At 44.2% G+C, this 17,386-nt stretch overlaps 1 protein-coding gene across 4 annotated transcripts in view; it reads right to left on the bottom strand.

The window, feature by feature from the left end:
* Positions 1–17,386, bottom strand: part of LOC147030784 (uncharacterized) — a 206,197-nt gene that overhangs the window by 131,943 nt on the left and 56,868 nt on the right. For all 4 annotated transcript variants that reach the window (XM_085875196.1, XM_085875193.1, XM_085875197.1 and 1 more), the window contains 3 exons: positions 14,797–14,947; positions 2,961–3,039; positions 2,790–2,849 (listed from right to left, as the gene is read on the bottom strand). In XM_085875196.1, coding sequence (XP_085731322.1) covers positions 2,790–2,849; positions 2,961–3,039; positions 14,797–14,947 — 290 coding nt within the window. The remainder of the gene's footprint in view (positions 1–2,789; positions 2,850–2,960; positions 3,040–14,796; positions 14,948–17,386) is intronic.

Here is a 17,386-nt window from a genome sequence, read left to right as displayed (position 1 = left end):
GAAGAAGAAGAAGAAGAAGAAGAAGAAGAAGAAGAAGAAGAAGAAGAAGAAGAAGAAGAAGAAGAAGAAGAAGAAGAAGAAGAAGAAGAAGAAGAAGAAGAAGAAGAAGAAGAAGAAGAAGAAGAAGAAGAAGAAGAAGAAGAAGAAGAAGAAGAAGAAGAAGAAGAAGAAGAAGAAGAAGAAGAAGAAGAAGAAGAAGAAGAAGAAGAAGAAGAAGAAGAAGAAGAAGAAGAAGAAGAAGAAGAAGAAGAAGAAGAAGAAGAAGAAGAAGAAGAAGAAGAAGAAGAAGAAGAAGAAGAAGAAGAAGAAGAAGAAGAAGAAGAAGAAGAAGAAGAAGAAGAAGAAGAAGAAGAAGAAGAAGAAGAAGAAGAAGAAGAAGAAGAAGAAGAAGAAGAAGAAGAAGAAGAAGAAGAAGAAGAAGAAGAAGAAGAAGAAGAAGAAGAAGAAGAAGAAGAAGAAGAAGAAGAAGAAGAAGAAGAAGAAGAAGAAGAAGAAGAAGAAGAAGAAGAAGAAGAAGAAGAAGAAGAAGAAGAAGAAGAAGAAGAAGAAGAAGAAGAAGAAGAAGAAGAAGAAGAAGAAGAAGAAGAAGAAGAAGAAGAAGAAGAAGAAGAAGAAGAAGAAGAAGAAGAAGAAGAAGAAGAAGAAGAAGAAGAAGAAGAAGAAGAAGAAGAAGAAGAAGAAGAAGAAGAAGAAGAAGAAGAAGAAGAAGAAGAAGAAGAAGAAGAAGAAGAAGAAGAAGAAGAAGAAGAAGAAGAAGAAGAAGAAGAAGAAGAAGAAGAAGAAGAAGAAGAAGAAGAAGAAGAAGAAGAAGAAGAAGAAGAAGAAGAAGAAGAAGAAGAAGAAGAAGAAGAAGAAGAAGAAGAAGAAGAAGAAGAAGAAGAAGAAGAAGAAGAAGAAGAAGAAGAAGAAGAAGAAGAAGAAGAAGAAGAAGAAGAAGAAGAAGAAGAAGAAGAAGAAGAAGAAGAAGAAGAAGAAGAAGAAGAAGAAGAAGAAGAAGAAGAAGAAGAAGAAGAAGAAGAAGAAGAAGAAGAAGAAGAAGAAGAAGAAGAAGAAGAAGAAGAAGAAGAAGAAGAAGAAGAAGAAGAAGAAGAAGAAGAAGAAGAAGAAGAAGAAGAAGAAGAAGAAGAAGAAGAAGAAGAAGAAGAAGAAGAAGAAGAAGAAGAAGAAGAAGAAGAAGAAGAAGAAGAAGAAGAAGAAGAAGAAGAAGAAGAAGAAGAAGAAGAAGAAGAAGAAGAAGAAGAAGAAGAAGAAGAAGAAGAAGAAGAAGAAGAAGAAGAAGAAGAAGAAGAAGAAGAAGAAGAAGAAGAAGAAGAAGAAGAAGAAGCAGAAGAAGCAGAAGAAGCAGAACAACAACAACAACAACAACAACAACAACAACAACAACAACAACAACAACAACAACAACAACAACAACAACAACAACAACAACAACAACAACAACAACAACAACAACAACAACAACAACAACAACAACAACAACAACAACAACAACAACAACAACAACAACAACAACAACAACAACAACAACAACAACAACAACAACAACAACAACAACAACAACAACAACAACAACAACAACGCCAAGTTCTCTATGAGCAGCGTTTGCAACGCGAGATGCTGCTAAAAATGCATATTTGTGAAGATCGGTAGGGTCCAAAGTTTTGGGGGTCATGGCCATTGGTCAAAATTACAAATTTTCCATTAAAAGTGAAACGTGGTTACGAAAATACAACTTTACGGGAAAACGGCTGGCTCAAACACTGTCAAATTGTATCCACAGGTGGGTAATGAACCTCGGACGACCCCATTAACTTTTGGGTCCAATGAGGTCAAATGTCACGGTCACGTCACGGAAAGGTCAAAATATTTTTCGCTCATAACTTCGTCAAAAATGGTTTAATTGACTTCAAACTAAGACTAAAATATTCCTTATTCTATTCCTTATCATAAACAAACATTCAGGTTAAGGATGTATCAAATTTAAATTTGATCCCCAAAATAACTTTATGCCTTAAATTGGCAGGATTTGTTGTGCCTGGCACCACTTGTCAATCTTGTTTGACTGCCAGACAGGTAGACAGAGTAAAAAAAAAAAATCTCACTCCTCTCTGGCTCTGAATTTGTTCCGACCGCATGTGCACAAAGTACGGTAAAATGAGACTTGTTTTCCGATTTATGTTCCAATTCACATTCAAAATGTAACTTTTGATTGAAATAAGCTGTTCCTCGATCATGAAGTCATGATCAGAAACTGATAAGACAAGCCGGGAGGTGACGATGGTTCGCGGGCATTATTGAGCAATGCCACGATAGGTACAATTGAGTTAGTGGAAGCTTTTGAGGAAGCCCTACCGTAAAAAAACCTATCTCTGCTGTCAAAATTGACCAAATCAAATCGGATTTTTTATATGTTGTACTTATGGACATTACGCACAGCTTCTAGGAATTGAAATTGTGTGAAAAAAAAATCGAGAAAAAAAAATAAAAATAAATTAAAAGTTCAAGTGGGCATGGCTCTGCCTGCAAGGGGCATGGGATGCCCCTCATACAAAAATACACAACTAGACCATGATATCTAGCTTGTATCCAAGTTTCATCAAGATCGCATCAAACGTCACAGAGCTATGCTCTGGAGAGAGTCACAAACAGACAGACAGACAGACAGACAGACACAGACACAACGAAAATAGTGGTCACTGCTGGTGTCCGCGAACCAACAGACAGATGAACAGACATGAACCAATTGCTTAACCTTGCTTTTCGCTTCACGTGTGTGGGTAACTACTGACCTGTCATTGATGACAAAGTCCACCAATTCCTGTTCAATCTTGAAAAGCATCATTCTGTCTCTAAAAAATAAATACATAATGAAAGGTATTCAGAGAACAAGGATAATTATCACATTGAGATTATACCTTTCCATTGTCATTAACAATAAACATTTGACAGTAAATAATTACCTGGGGTTGTTTTTCACAATATCAAGTAAAAACTCCTCAACTCTTGTTGGGGGTGAAATTTTATCATCGGTGGTTGCACCTAGAAATAAAAACCCACAGAGATTAGGTAGATCCACAAAACACCACAACATTTTTTATCTTGAGAGCAATTCTTATAAATACCTCATTTAAGTATTTTTGCAAAATGCAATTCATCTTCATAAAAACTTGAACGGGTCTTGATGAACCACGATCGTGCTGGATGATTTCACTGCAGGAATAACTGAGCGGTCCGATTGCTCAATTTGAATAAAGTGCGCGAAAGATCACGTGGCCTCCACGTTCACGCAAGAACAAAAGGTTGCTTTCCTCGGCTCATTCCCATCAAGAGAACAGAGCAAAAGGGCAAGCTTACAAAGTGGCCCAAACAATTTAATAAACCAATAACAATAACAACTATAATGGCACTCCGTAGAGCGCATCCCTCCACCATGCTGAACAGTTTATGCATTGTATCCCACTGATCGGCCGGATCTGGATCCGGACCTTCACCAAAATGTAATCAGCTTGTTCTCGTCACCTAACCAACACATCCACTTAGTTTTGTAATAACTCATCCACAACTTTTTGAAGTATCGTGCTATATACCGTTTTTAGCAGTATCTCTCAATGCTGAAGAATCACTGAAAATTCTAGAATTCAGATCCACATCAAGATCCTCACCAAAATCGAATCAATTCTTCCTTGTCAGACACACAACCTGTTCACCAAGTTTCATCCGAATCCATCCCCAACTTTTTGAGATATCGTGCTATATATTGATTTCGCCGTATCTCTCAATGGTGAATTATCACTTAAAATAAGCAGTTGGATCCGGATCTTCACCAAAATATAATCAGTTCGTCCTTGTCACACACCGAACCTGTCCACAAAATTTCAACCGGATCCGTCCACAACTATTTGAGATATTCTGTACACAGACAGACAGACAGACAAACAGACAGAAAGGGGTGAAAACATAACCTCCTTCACCTTCGGTGGTCGAGGTAAAAAGGTGCAAAAACTGATCCCCTCAACTATAGACCTATTAGATTATTTCCAATCGTGAGTAAAGTGATGAAATCCATCATTGCAGTTGATACGATATCTTTCCTTTTCCCCAAAAACCTCATCTCAGATTACCCATTTGGTTTCACACCAGGTCACTCCACATTGGGACATGCTGCTTCCACTTACCCAACAATGGATGTAGTACCGTATTAGAGGTGGCCAGGTTGGGCCATGGCCCCGGGGCCCCCCACATTTAGGGGCCCCCACACAATATCGATGACATTTTGAAAATCCCTTGAAAATGTGCTTCTAAAGTTTTATTGTCGGTGAATGAAGATTGTAAACTCTTTGTAAGGATATCTTTTCAAAATTGTCCGTTATTGTGAGGGTCCTTTTCAAGCTTTGGCTTTTTCAAGCCGTTTCTTCCACGGTCCACAGAACGGATCCAACGTGGTCAAAAATTCCCGGGGAAAGTCTCGGGAATTGGGGGCCCGCATTCGGATCCTTTTTTGGATCGATCATCGATGCTTCGGATGGTTTGAGCGTGGCCAACTAACTACGGCACTGCCCGCCAGAGCCCAGCAAGCACGGATGGAATAGAGGTCCAGCCAGAGGAGAGGTGAAAAGGTGAAAGTCGACGTGGTAAAACTAGGCCAGGCCAGCACAGCACACGGCCGGCAGGGGTAGTATTGTACACACTGAAACTGTGGCTGGCAGGGAACGCCGTCAGTTCCCTGCTTACTGGCGCGCACAGCACAGTAACACGGTGTGACTTTCTATGTTCCAGGTGTATGAAAACACGCTTGTTGTTCGTGATTCTGGTACGTCCCACGTGCACTCTGACAATATCTTGGTTACTCGGTACCTACCAGCTGCAGAAACCACAACGAGCGGCTTCGGTGACGACAGGCACGAATCCAGGGCTCCACGGAAATATGACAGTGGTGCTCAAAAGCAGAAACGTTCCAAGGAAAAAGATGAAAGACACAAGGCCGTCGTCGACAAGACCCGGAAAACCTCAGAGTTTTTCACTCCTGCACAAACAGGCGATTCGTCCATGACAGAGGCTGGAACACCAACAGAGACAGAACAAGCGGATTTGGCAACGCAAACCCCGTGTCAAGATTCGCCCAACATCTCGGAAGGTTCCACCGATGAAGAACATGCATCAGATGAAGAAGCGCGAGATATACTGACTGATCGTGGACCTGGCTTTGCCAATGACATTGGATGTTGGCCTCCTGAGCGACCGTCGTCAGAGATGATCGACTTCTGGTCATCACGAGATTTGGAGCCCCTGGAGAATTCGACTGGTCCCTTTGATTCATCCATACAGTTCGTTGAAGGTAGGAAACGCTGCTGCTCCAAGAATCTTTTTTACCGGAGACTACAAAACGGAGAGTCCGTGAAAAGGTCCTGGCTTTGCTTCTCCACATCAACAGGCAAACTGTACTGCATCACTTGCAAGCTCTTTGGAGGTGCTACTGCCCTGGGTGGTAGGGCTGTCCTTATTTTATTTTTTTTTCGGAAATTTCAAGGGGCTAAAGGTTGATATTGTTGCGGTATTCGCGCCCGCCGGCGTGCTGACGGCCATGTAACTCGAATCGCGGCACGTCGCCCACCGGACGGACAATCCAGTCATGACCCTCTCGGACTAACGCTGGGAACCAGTCACGGGTGGACCTTTCGGTCTCACCGCGATCGAGCCAATCAGCCCCCGCGTGGGATAGGGTTGCTCGCCAAATTCGACCTACCTAAGTACCCACGCGGAGGGTAGACCGGGCGATCGCACCTCGCCGCAGGTCGACTTCGGACACGGGCCACTTAAGCGACCCGTTCCGTACTATCAGAATAACCGAGCGGTGTTATCGTCGACCTCGACGGTTCGATTAATTATCGGGCGTATTCAGCCCACTACCAACCCTTTACGTGAAGCAAGATGAGGATTCAATGGGAGAAATGACGAAGCGAAGCGGGAAACAGTTCAACACAAAAGCACATTTATTCGCGGCACACGGGAAACACACATATTCAATTCCACCAAAAGCACACAAAAAAAACACAATTCCATTTACACAAAAAGCAAATATAAAAGTGAAAACACAATGCCATTTACACAAAAAGCAAATATAAAAGCGAAGACAATGCAGAGCTAATACCGACTACCGAGCACACGGCAACACTTATACAATTCTACCTCACAGACGGCGCCGACAACACATACCCAAAACCAAGGAAAGAATACCCCCAAGAATGAGGCGGGCCTGAGGCCGAGACCGGGTCGCGCCTACCCGTCTGGTGATGAGACGCGGAGCGGCGATGGCGCCCCAACCCCGCGGGCCTCGCGGACAGTGTCTGGCAGGGGGTGGGAAAGGGGCCCCCTTGGTCGCACTATCTCAGCGCGGGGGGAAACAGGAGGGGGTTGCTGATGCTCGGGGTATAGAGGATCTTTATTATGTGCGACGAGCGTCTCCACCTCGGCCAGGTCGCGCTGTCGGCCTCCCTCGGGTGCAGCTTCCTGCACGACGCGAGCACCCCCTCGTCTGGTGTCGCCGCCTTTCCACAGCTCCGTCCCCTCCGTTCCGCACACGACGAGCAGCTCCACCGCCCGCGAAGTCTTGACCCTCTGCTTCCGACTCTCCTACTCTCCGCCTCTGGACTCTCCGACTCTCCACTCTTCTTTGGACTCTCCTACCGACTCTTCTTTGGACTCTCCTCGACCGACTCTTCTTTGGACTCTCCCTTTCTCGACTGACGAACACGGTCCTTTTATCCCCCCGTAGCTTCGCCTTTGACCTTTCACCTCGCTCCCCATTGGCCCGAGAAAAAGTGGGCGTGAAGGCTTTTTGATCCACAAATTTACATATATCGATCGTCCTGGAGGCGGGGCCAAATCGTCCCTCGCTCACCGATTGGACGGCAAAAAGTGGGCGTGTGTCGTTTTTGATCCGTTTTTGAAGCACAAAATCCGTGATTTTGTACACGCTGTTCGACGCGCGCCCTGCACGAGTCCAACACCGGTACCCACAGGCGGCGCAAGAACGGTGGCGATGCGACGGCTGCGAGGTGTGATGTGAAGGTCGTGGCGGTTGTGGTGAAGCGGCGTTGTGGTTGGTGGTTGATGTTGTGGTTGTGGTGGTAATCATGGCGGTTGGTCCAAAATAAAGATAGTAAAAGAAAAACGGCTATCCTGAAGAGTCGCAGCTTGCATAAATGACATGTATTCCCACTAGACAACGGGTTTGGGCCTAACTACACATATACTTGCCGAGATACCTCACCTAAGGGACCTGAATGGTGGTTTGCGAATTTGGTAACCACAACACTATTTATGAGAAAAAAAAATATAAAAAAATATGAACCCGAAAAAAAAAATATTTTAGGGTTGCTATGGTAGGTAGCGTCCATCTAAATTTGAAAAAAGAGAAATTAATTTTATAAATTATTTTTAAAAATCTTATGCCAAAATGACATTAACATGTAATGTATGATGTTTTCTGGTGCATTAGAATCTGAAATACTGCAGGAAAATATTGTTGAACTTGGCAAGATTTTTCCAGTCCGTCTCAGTGAAACTTGAAAAGTCTAAAAAAAAAAAAAATCAAGATTTTATGTATTTTTCGTGTTTTTCGAACTCCGCAGTTTGCAGACGGAGTCTTTGAACAGACGGGACAAGAGCTATAGTTCACTTGTTCAAAGTTGATTTCTTGCAGTCCAGGAATCTTTTTCGGTGATCAGTTACTGCCTGTAATGGGTCCTGCTTTTGCTCCTCATCGTACGTAATAGGAATGTTGTACTCAGTCGCCAGGGCTGCACCACGCTCTGCACGGTCATTCACAACTTTCAGCTTGCTGACGATAGTACGGCTCTGTACGAAACTATCTTCAGTTTCCCATTGATCCCATTTTCCAGTTTACCATTTGGCATGAGCGTTCGCATGTGCATTGTGCGAATATCATCCGCTTGTCAGACAGAGCAACATCCGCAGGTCGTGTGGACACTGAACTCGTCAAACAGGCGAGTGAGATTGCGTCCTCTTGGTGGGAGGTGCTGAAACGAAGTGTGAGCGTGATATCGTTTCTCGCTGAGCGTGGTCTGGCGTTCCGTGGATCGGATGAAATTGTTGGGTCACGGACGAACGGTAACCACCTTGGTTTAATGGAATTACTTGCGGAATACGATCCATTTTTGGCGCAGCACATTCAGAAATATGCCAACCAAGGTAGTGGCTACACCAACTACTTATCATCTACGACATGTGAAGAGTTAATCTCAGTCATCGGAAAATCTGTTCTGGATAACATCGTCGCTCTTGTGAAAGAGGCAAAATACTTCTCTGTGTCAGTCGATTCTACTCCTGACATAAGCCACAACAACCAGCTCACAGTTCTATGATACATCGAGAACGAGGCTCCAGCGGAGCATTTCATGACCTTTCTGAGCAACACAGGACACACTGGACTCCAGCAAGCGACGGCATTACTGGATTTTTTGAAAGCCACTGGATTGGACATCGCTAACTGGCAAGGACAATCTTACGATAACGCATCTAATATGAGTTGTCGATACAGCAGGATGCAGGGAATGATCAAACAGGAGAACCCTCTGACAATATTTGTGCCATGCGCGACGCACTCACTGAACTTAGTCGGTCAGTCGGCCGTGGGATGCTGTAGACCTGCAGCAGCATTCTTTGAATTCGTGGAACAAGTGTATGTATTTTTTACAGCTTCCACGTCACGCTACGCCACATTATTTGATGCCCTGAAAGCCAAAGGTCTGCAAGTACCAAAGCACCTCAGCGACACTCGCTGGTCGGCTCATTCTGATGCAACCCGAGCTCTTCTAGACGGTTACAGCGAAATCATGGATGTCCTCGATGAAATCGCAAACGATGAACAACTGAATAGTGAAACAAGAAACACCGCCGAGACACTTCACCAAACGATGTGCACACTCGAGATAGGGTTCTATGCTGGTTTCTGGTCTACTGTCCTTGGTAGATTTGATCGTACGAGTAAAACCCTTCAGTCACAAGCTACCGATCTCAACACAGCCGTGCAGCTCCTCAAGTCACTGGCAAGCTTCATGCAGTCATTACGCGATCAGTTTGAAACATTCGTTGTTGACGGAGTGGAGCACTCAGGTACGGAGGAATTCACTCGCGGATCGCGGAGAAGAAAGCGTAATGTCCGCCTCGCTCCCTTGGACTATGGACACACTCCAGAAGTAGAACTCGACACCAAGGAGTCCTTTCGCATCAGTGGATATGTTGCAGTGATCGACGTACTGCTGTCGCAGTTGGAAAAGCGTACAAACGCTTACAGCGAGATGAGTGACAGATTTGGATTCCTGCGTGCTCTTGGTCAACTCGAAGTGGAGCAGATTCGAGAGTCATGCTCGAAGCTCGTCGAGCTGTATCGGGAAGATCTATCACCTGACCTCACAGAGGAAATGATTCAGTTTCAAGCCATGATGAAGGAGTCAGAGCCAGACTCGGGCCGAACTGAACTCGAGATGTACAGTTTTCTCATCGAGCGAAAACTCACCGATACTTTCCCAAACGTGGAAGTGCTGCTTCGGATTTACCTCTCACTGATGGTGTCGAACTGCTCCGGGGAGCGCTCGTTTTCGAAACTCAAGCTTATCAAGAACCATCTTCGCTCCACGATGGGGCAGCAGAGACTGGTCAATCTGACCATCATTTCAACCGAATCTGATGTGCTCAATTCCATGCAGGTTGACAGTATCATATCCGAGTTCGCTGCCGCGAAGTCGCGCAGGAAGCTTGTCCATTGATTAAGGCACCGTGTGTATGTTCATTGATGTGGATGACACTGCCGTATATTTGCAGTCACTGGAAGTCGGCTATTAATCACCATTTCGGATTTCTCTTTCCCAGAGGGTTTTTGGAAGTTTGAATATTTTTAGTCGAAGTTCGTAGTATGATTAATGAGAGCGCGTCGTTTGTTATTTTCTTATACTCGTCCATCTCTATCTCTTACTCTTGTAGCAACAGCATTTTTGTGATTTGATTTTAGAATGAGCACAGAGATAAGTCATCAGCTCATAGATAAGTCACTAGCTATATCAATAACAATCCGTCCATCTTGTCATCTTGTCAGATTTAATTGTAATTTGTGAACATATATGCCAAAACATTCCTGATCAGGATCTGCCAAATCTATAGATATAAGTTCAGTTGTTGATTAAAAAGCAGTTATAATTTAAGTTGTTGATTAATCTCCAAATTTGGGGGCCCCCCACAATCATTGTGCCCACGGCCCCCCACATGGATGGGTAACTAAACACCACAGGGGGCGTAGTAATATAATTTGAAAGTGAACAGGATAGAACGAACATCATAAATATATGTGGAAAAATAATGTGCCCAGACCAGATATAAATATATATGTAATTACTACACCCCTGTGATGTTTAATAGCGGACATGGATGAATGTCCCCCCAACAGGTAGAAGACCCTTTCAAGAACAGGCCCAAGCTGCTCCAATGGTTGGCAGTGAGTGCCCCGGAAGCAGAGGGGGAAAGAGAGTGGCACTTTTATTTGTGGAAGAATTGCGTTGCTCAGCCGGTGGGTCGCCCAGATAGCTCAGATGCCAGAGCACTGGTACGGTTTGCCGGAGGACCTGGGCTCGATTCCTGGTCTGGGCCCATAATTTTTCCACATATATTTATGATAATAGACTATGAATAAATCTGGATATTTGCGCATCACAGATTTTCCCTGACGGCCATGGCAACAATCTTATGAAATGGCCATCAGCGGTTGCAATGACTTCACAGAACAGCTAGGGGTGGACCAAGACCGGTGACTATCTGTTTGACCCACACTGAACCAGACTACCCAATGTGGCCTGGCCCTGCTATTAGCGTATATCCTGCAAATGCAAGGAGGGTTGTGTGAAGTGCTGTGAGTGCAGAAAGACTGCACATGAAAGCACAGGTGTGTGTGTGTGTGTGTGTGTGTGTGTGTGTGTGTGTGTGTGTGTGTGTGTGTGTGTGTGTGTGTGTGTGTGTGTGTGTGTGTGTGTGTGTGTGTGTGTGTGTGTGTGTGTGTGTGTGTGTGTGTGTGTGTGTGGGGGGGGGGGGAGGGGGAGTGTTCACAGAATTGACACCTTGGCCTCCAGTGAGACTTGAATAGAACCATGACTGATAATGGTGAGGCCTGGGGTTCTGAACAGAATTAACTGCGATATCTGATGAGTACTGCACTCGATATTAAATGCCATTGTGACAATGTATTGTTGCGGGCCGGGTATCGGCGACGAGCATGACTGCTAGATGGAGCTGCAGAGTCGACTCCACCGAACACCCGGAATTTAAATCGTACCTTTTCAAAAACTCCGAAAGTACGGGTCCTCCACCGGACCGTGAATCGTCAATAATTACACCACGTGGTACAGGGTTATTTGCTAATCTTCAAAATACCGAGAGATCCACGTGGCGAGTTACTGAGTATTCACACCCTCGACGGCACCCGTACGAGCAGAGCCGTTAGCGTGCTCGACCCGTGTGCAACCCGAGCGGATGGTTGCCGAAGTCCCGTTGGTCCAAATGTCCCCTTACGGCGGCAACAACGGCCTTGCTAATTCTCCAACATGCATCACGCTAAGCTAATGGAAGGAAACACAGCAACGAACTGATACATTTAACACATGGGTTTATTTATAATGGGGCAGGGGGGCACGCAAGAGCAGACTTATCCGAATATAGTGAGGCATGTATGTACAGCAAGGCACTTAACAATTTATTACTTACTCGACTGGCACCACAAACACACACCCAAAAGAAACGGTGGTCACAGCCTTTATTGAGGCCTCCAGCTCAGATGGAAAGGGGAGCTGAAGACCAGAACCTGCCTCGGACCTGTCCACCTCGTGTGGTCTTCGAGCTCATTCAAATCGGGCACCAGCGAGAGGCGAGCCGAATCCAGACACTGGCGAGCCGCGATCAGTCTCCTCAGCTTCGCTCGGCGCTCGTCCTGGCAACCAAACCTCTCCTCGGTATCTTCAGAGAGACGGCGCGCTCCCCTTCCGGTTGTCGGTGGCAGGATCTCCCAATCTCTCCTGCTCTCGTTCGCCGACAGACACGGCGCACAACCGACAGACACAAGCCGACAGACACGGCGCACAACCCTTGCGGCTCTGGTGGGGGATCGTGTTTCTCAGGCTCGAGCTCTTGATCTTGAGGAGGAGGAAGAGGAGGAAGAGGGCCCTCGGTCCGAACGTGCTGCACCCTTATTCACCCTGTCTCGGGGGGGGGCGCCTCCGCCCTCCCTCACGGGACGGTTTTGGAGCGCACAATCGCTTGGCGCCCTGTCACTGGCCAAAACGAGCGGCAAGTCCGTCGATTGGCCCGGGGGCGTGGTGACGTCACGCGGACTGCCTTCTCCACCGTCGCAAGGCTCCTCCCTGACTCCGCCCACCAAACAGGCAGAGGAACATCATTCTGCGTGGGCGCCGCCCACCAAACAGCTCCACCTCCACCTAGATTTAGAGTTTCCGCTCATGATTTAGGCCTACACTTAGACATGGGTTACGATAAATGTAAGCACAAAATAGATTCATATTCCTTTGCTTTGATAATTTCCATACACCTCATGTGATTATGCTCTTCATGGTAATCAGGGCAGGTCGGCTGACCGGCCTGGTTGTGTTAGTATGTTATTAATACAGCAAGGTTATTTCATCACAGAAAATGACATTGCTGCACCACAGTCACCAAAATATCCATTTTATAACCCCATATAGTGCAATGGCTGGTTAGCAAAGATGAATAATAATTTAATATGACCTACCACTGTCTAATTACCCCAGTGAAACCATCTACTTCTTCTGAATTAAGCAGTTCCTCATAGTTAACATATTGCTTGGGAGTCATTTTGTAAGATGCTGCCATGGTCATTAGGGGCAAAATTTGCAATGCTCTAACTTTCAGATCTGATCGAAATCGATGTCGATCTTTGTGCCAAATTTTTTGCTTTTATCACAAAATGCACATCGAGTTTGCTATGGCACCCTGCGACGTGGTTGGAGTCCTATCACTCCATCCTCGCTTGCAGTGTGTTCGTGGCTAAAGACTAAGTGCCGTTACAATATTATACAAGGTCCATCAACATTAACCTGCACCTTTTGTCTATAAATATTTCACATACATAAAGTGAACAAAATATGTCAAAATTTTCAAGGTATTGCACAACTACACGTCAACATTTGTCCCACAGGGGTGGTAATGCTGTAATACGAGAAGCATAAAAAATATTTAGGGTGGTTATAAAGGCATTTCCGGAAATCCGTTTTCACATCCCCATCCACATTCCAATTTGTTGACCCCAAAATGCTTTTTGAATTATCAAAAAATAAAATGGACAGTATGAACTCAGCTGGACCATGGGGGTGGGGAAGAGGGGGGGGTGGATAAAGCACATAAGCAATGTCAGTTACAGTGGGGCAGATGTAAGAGAGAACACGCAATGTGCATGATTTATTGAAGCACATTTCAATGGGGTTTTTTTTTTTTTTGTATACATTGTCGAGGCTCGTGGAAGAGCTAGTAAGAGTACACTGAACGGATCAGGACACAGCAGGACAAATGTAACAGCAGACAGCGAGGGCAACACCAACAGCATTGCTAAAGGCCAAGACAGAAGGAGGCAGACAAACAATGACTGTAGGGAGGAAAGGAGAACAGGTGAGGATGCATGGGGTGGACAAGATGGATACAGAAGGAAACTCTAAGGAGGGAAAACTGGAAATTTGTAAGAAGGGATTGGGGTGGGGTTGGGTTGGGGGTGCGGGTTAACGAGGACAGAAAAATCATGGTTTTGGATTGGGAATGATCTGAGATGGTGGTGAACAGCTGTCTTGAAGACCTGGAGAGAAGAATGAGATTGAAGAGGATGTGGAAGTTGGTTTCACATGTGGGGAAAAAGAGGAACAAATGAGTGGAAGTGAGCAGTGATCCTGCATTTTGGGAATGTCACCAAAAGGAGGTTTTTGGTGGACCATATGAGCCTTGCAGAAACCTGGTGGGAGGGGGGGGGGGGAAGTACAGAAAAAGCAGAGGATGCAAGGCCAGAAAGAAGGCAGTGGAAGACAGAGAGACCACTGAATATGTAAGTTAATTTAGGAATGTTTTTTTTTGTTCTGTATGACATTAATCTATATCACAGTTATTATATTTACAAACTATCAGGGGCTACCTGGTGCTGCCCAGCTGAGTGAGCTTTTCACGGCAGTGGTTTCAGGACATGTTTTTACATTGAAAAGCGATGGAGTTATGGTGGTTACCTCTTGCCTGCAGGCCGGGGGCAGCACTGCCTGACCCCACATCCAAATATGCATTTGATAGTGGCCTATGGTGGCCTCAAAATGGACACCCAGGCCAACATGTGGTAGCTTAAAACCTTGCTCAGATTCTGAAGTATCCCCATCCAAAATTTGGAGCCTCTAGGAGTTACGGTTTGGCCGTGAAAGAATAACATACAAACAAACACACAAACACTTGAAAATATGCATACAGAGGCATATTGTAAAAATAAATATTGAAAACATAAATATTGCAGAGGTTATTCTCAACGTCAGTTGTGGATTTTTGAGATGCATCATCGACATTCGAAGGAGGTCAAACTTACCTGGCACAACACCAGAACGGCATTTTTTTGTTCAGTCCGATTCCAAGCAAAATAAAAACGAGATGATATGGATAAGCACACTATTAATTAACGTATCCATTTCAGAATCTCATTTGACATCTTGGTACTCCCGTGGATGAATGTCTGTTTACCTTTGTTCTGCCCGACCCTTGAGGCCTCATCACATGCAGAATTTTGTTGCTCTGGGCAGAGGGGCTTGTTTCTCTTCTTTTTCTTCTTTTTCTTTTTCTTCTTCTTCTTGTTGCCCTCTTGGACCTCCTGTGGTTCAGACTGCTCCTTTTCCTATTGAAGTTAAGATAAATAATGTGCTGGTCATTGCAACATGCAAATTCCCAACTGTGACACCACAGTCATTCATATGCATGAAATTATTATTGAAAGTCAAGGAGTTTTAAAAAGTCAATAAAATACATCAATGCCAAGCCCAAATTTATAACCATGCACGTCAATAAAACAAGAAGGAAAAAAAAAATAATAATAATAATAATGGGATGGGTGCGTTTTGAAAAATCTGCTTGTTCAAATTGATACTTGCTTTGAAAAGGAGATAAAATCCCTGGTGGTAGGTAAGCAGAAGAAAGGCACAGTTTCAAATATAATCTCTTACAAGCACCCTTCTGTATAGCCGACAAAGCTTCTATTGTCGTAATGCTACGATCATTTATGAAGGACATGTAGCTAGTGAATGAGAGAAAAAAAAAATGTTCCAAGCCATCTCGAGCCAACTAACACAATTCCCAACCACCTACCCCTAGAATTTGCTTCTGCTTTGTTGTCATTCCATTTGAAAACAATCAGTGTGTTTGAGAGGAAAGGTAACAGAAAAACAAAAGAAGGTACAAACGAGAGAAGTATATTTGTCTACGAGCATAAATAGCATGGCTCGTCTTGAAAATGCACAATTTGAAAGAAAACGATAATATGGCTGAAAGGCCGTAGCGATGCAAATCTACCTTTTGCCGGTTGTCCCTTTTTCTGTCTATAAAATCAAAGATCATCAACAAGCAAGAATGACAGGGGATGAAGGTGTGACAAACAACATGGGAGAGTTGAGGTTGACTGGTTGACTGGTTGACATTTGACAACAATCAAACAGTTCCCAAAAATGATGCGCATAAAAGGGATAAGATTTGTTTGAGTAAGAGAGGTTGTGGGTAGCAATGAGAACATGAAATCTATGTGCAATTAGAAAGCAGCAAGCTCGAGCCATCTGAATTGGTGATGCCAATGAACATTAATTTACTGTCAATAAAACTATTTAACGACCTTGCAATGGCACAAACTGTCGAAAACTTGAGTTTATGTCAGGTGATATGTGGAAAGATGGTAGAATACCTCAATTTCGATGTCGAAGCTATTCAAAGAATAAAAAAAATTTTTTTGTGAAGACTTGGAAGTGGATACACCGGACTTTGTATGGAGAGCGGGGCATCGGATAACTCAGAGGCGAGTTGTACAAAGTGCAACAATTCCAGAGAATATTCAAGCTCATTGACGTCTCAGTGAAGCAGGGAAACTATATTTTTTGTGAGGATGTCAGCACCACAAGGAAGAAAACTAGTAAGGGGTGATATCAGTTCGCCAGGGGTGATATTGAACCAACATGCCAGAAATGTAAATCTTGCAAAGCTGGACGACCCAAAACAATATGGAAATCGAGAAAGATGTCACGTTCTACAATTTGGGAGTTCAAGACGTACATTCATCATTTACTAAATTTTCTAACATGTCCAAGGTTGAGCATCTAAGGGTGAGAAGCATCCATTCTGAGTTTTGAAGGTCAGAGGTTCAAATGCTGGCTGAGGCATACCAAAGACTTAAAAATGGTACATGCTGCTTTCTTGCTTGACATGTGGCATTTGAAAAGGTTAAGAGCACGGACAAGGAACCATACGTTGGCATCCATGCGGAGGAGGAAATTCCTCCTCGGGAAATGCCCCGCTGAGTGCGATGAGAAAGGTGGTGCCATTATTTAGATGTTGCGAGTGTCCAAAATAAAATAAGGTGGGTGAACGGAGCAAAACAGCTAAACCATGGTCATGGGTTGCAGGGCTCAAAATATTTCGTGAACATCAATACATTTCAGGTGACATTTTTCTGGTGGAGGTGGAAATTTCAAATTGCATGAAATTTCAGCTCGCTTCAGAAATATAAAATGCTGTGGGAGGAATATTCCCATTCATATCACAGGATCAGTGGGTTTAAAATGTGGGGTCAAAAATGCCACTTGCTTGGATGCAGTTTGCTTTCTTCTGTGCTGCGCTGTTAGAAGATTGAGGAAACCTATTTGGGACATTGATAACGGCATCATTTTGAAAATGGTGCAGCCAGGAAAACAATGCTCTATCCTCAATTTCTTTCTGGTTGAAAACCCAGCAGGTGCACCAAGAGATGTGCAAAAGCAACGTTAGTCACCCTGAGAAACTGACCCTGAAGCAAGGGAAGGTGCGTCAATCAGCAAATAATATCAAAGGATCTGCAAGTAAAGCTCCTCTGTGCAAATGGAAATTTGGGTTACCGGAAAACTGAAAATGGAAAAGGATGGAATTTTTTTGCTGTTGTTATCTGAACAAAAGCGAACCGCATAATAGGCCTATATTGTGTTCAACTGCTGAAATATTTTGGTGATGTCACTGTAATTTTAGATGGATTACAAGGACAAACTGTCCTTAAATGTGGAGAACTTGAAATTAATGCAAATGTATTGTATATTGACAACTT

Source organism: Eptatretus burgeri, chromosome 3 (assembly GCF_056783735.1).
Source record: "Eptatretus burgeri isolate ZD-2024b chromosome 3, Ebu_testis_v1, whole genome shotgun sequence".
NCBI classification, from domain to species: Eukaryota; Metazoa; Chordata; class Myxini; order Myxiniformes; family Myxinidae; genus Eptatretus; species Eptatretus burgeri.
Note: the sequence above shows the minus strand (reverse complement) of the source record. Positions and strands in the feature narration are given on the sequence as shown.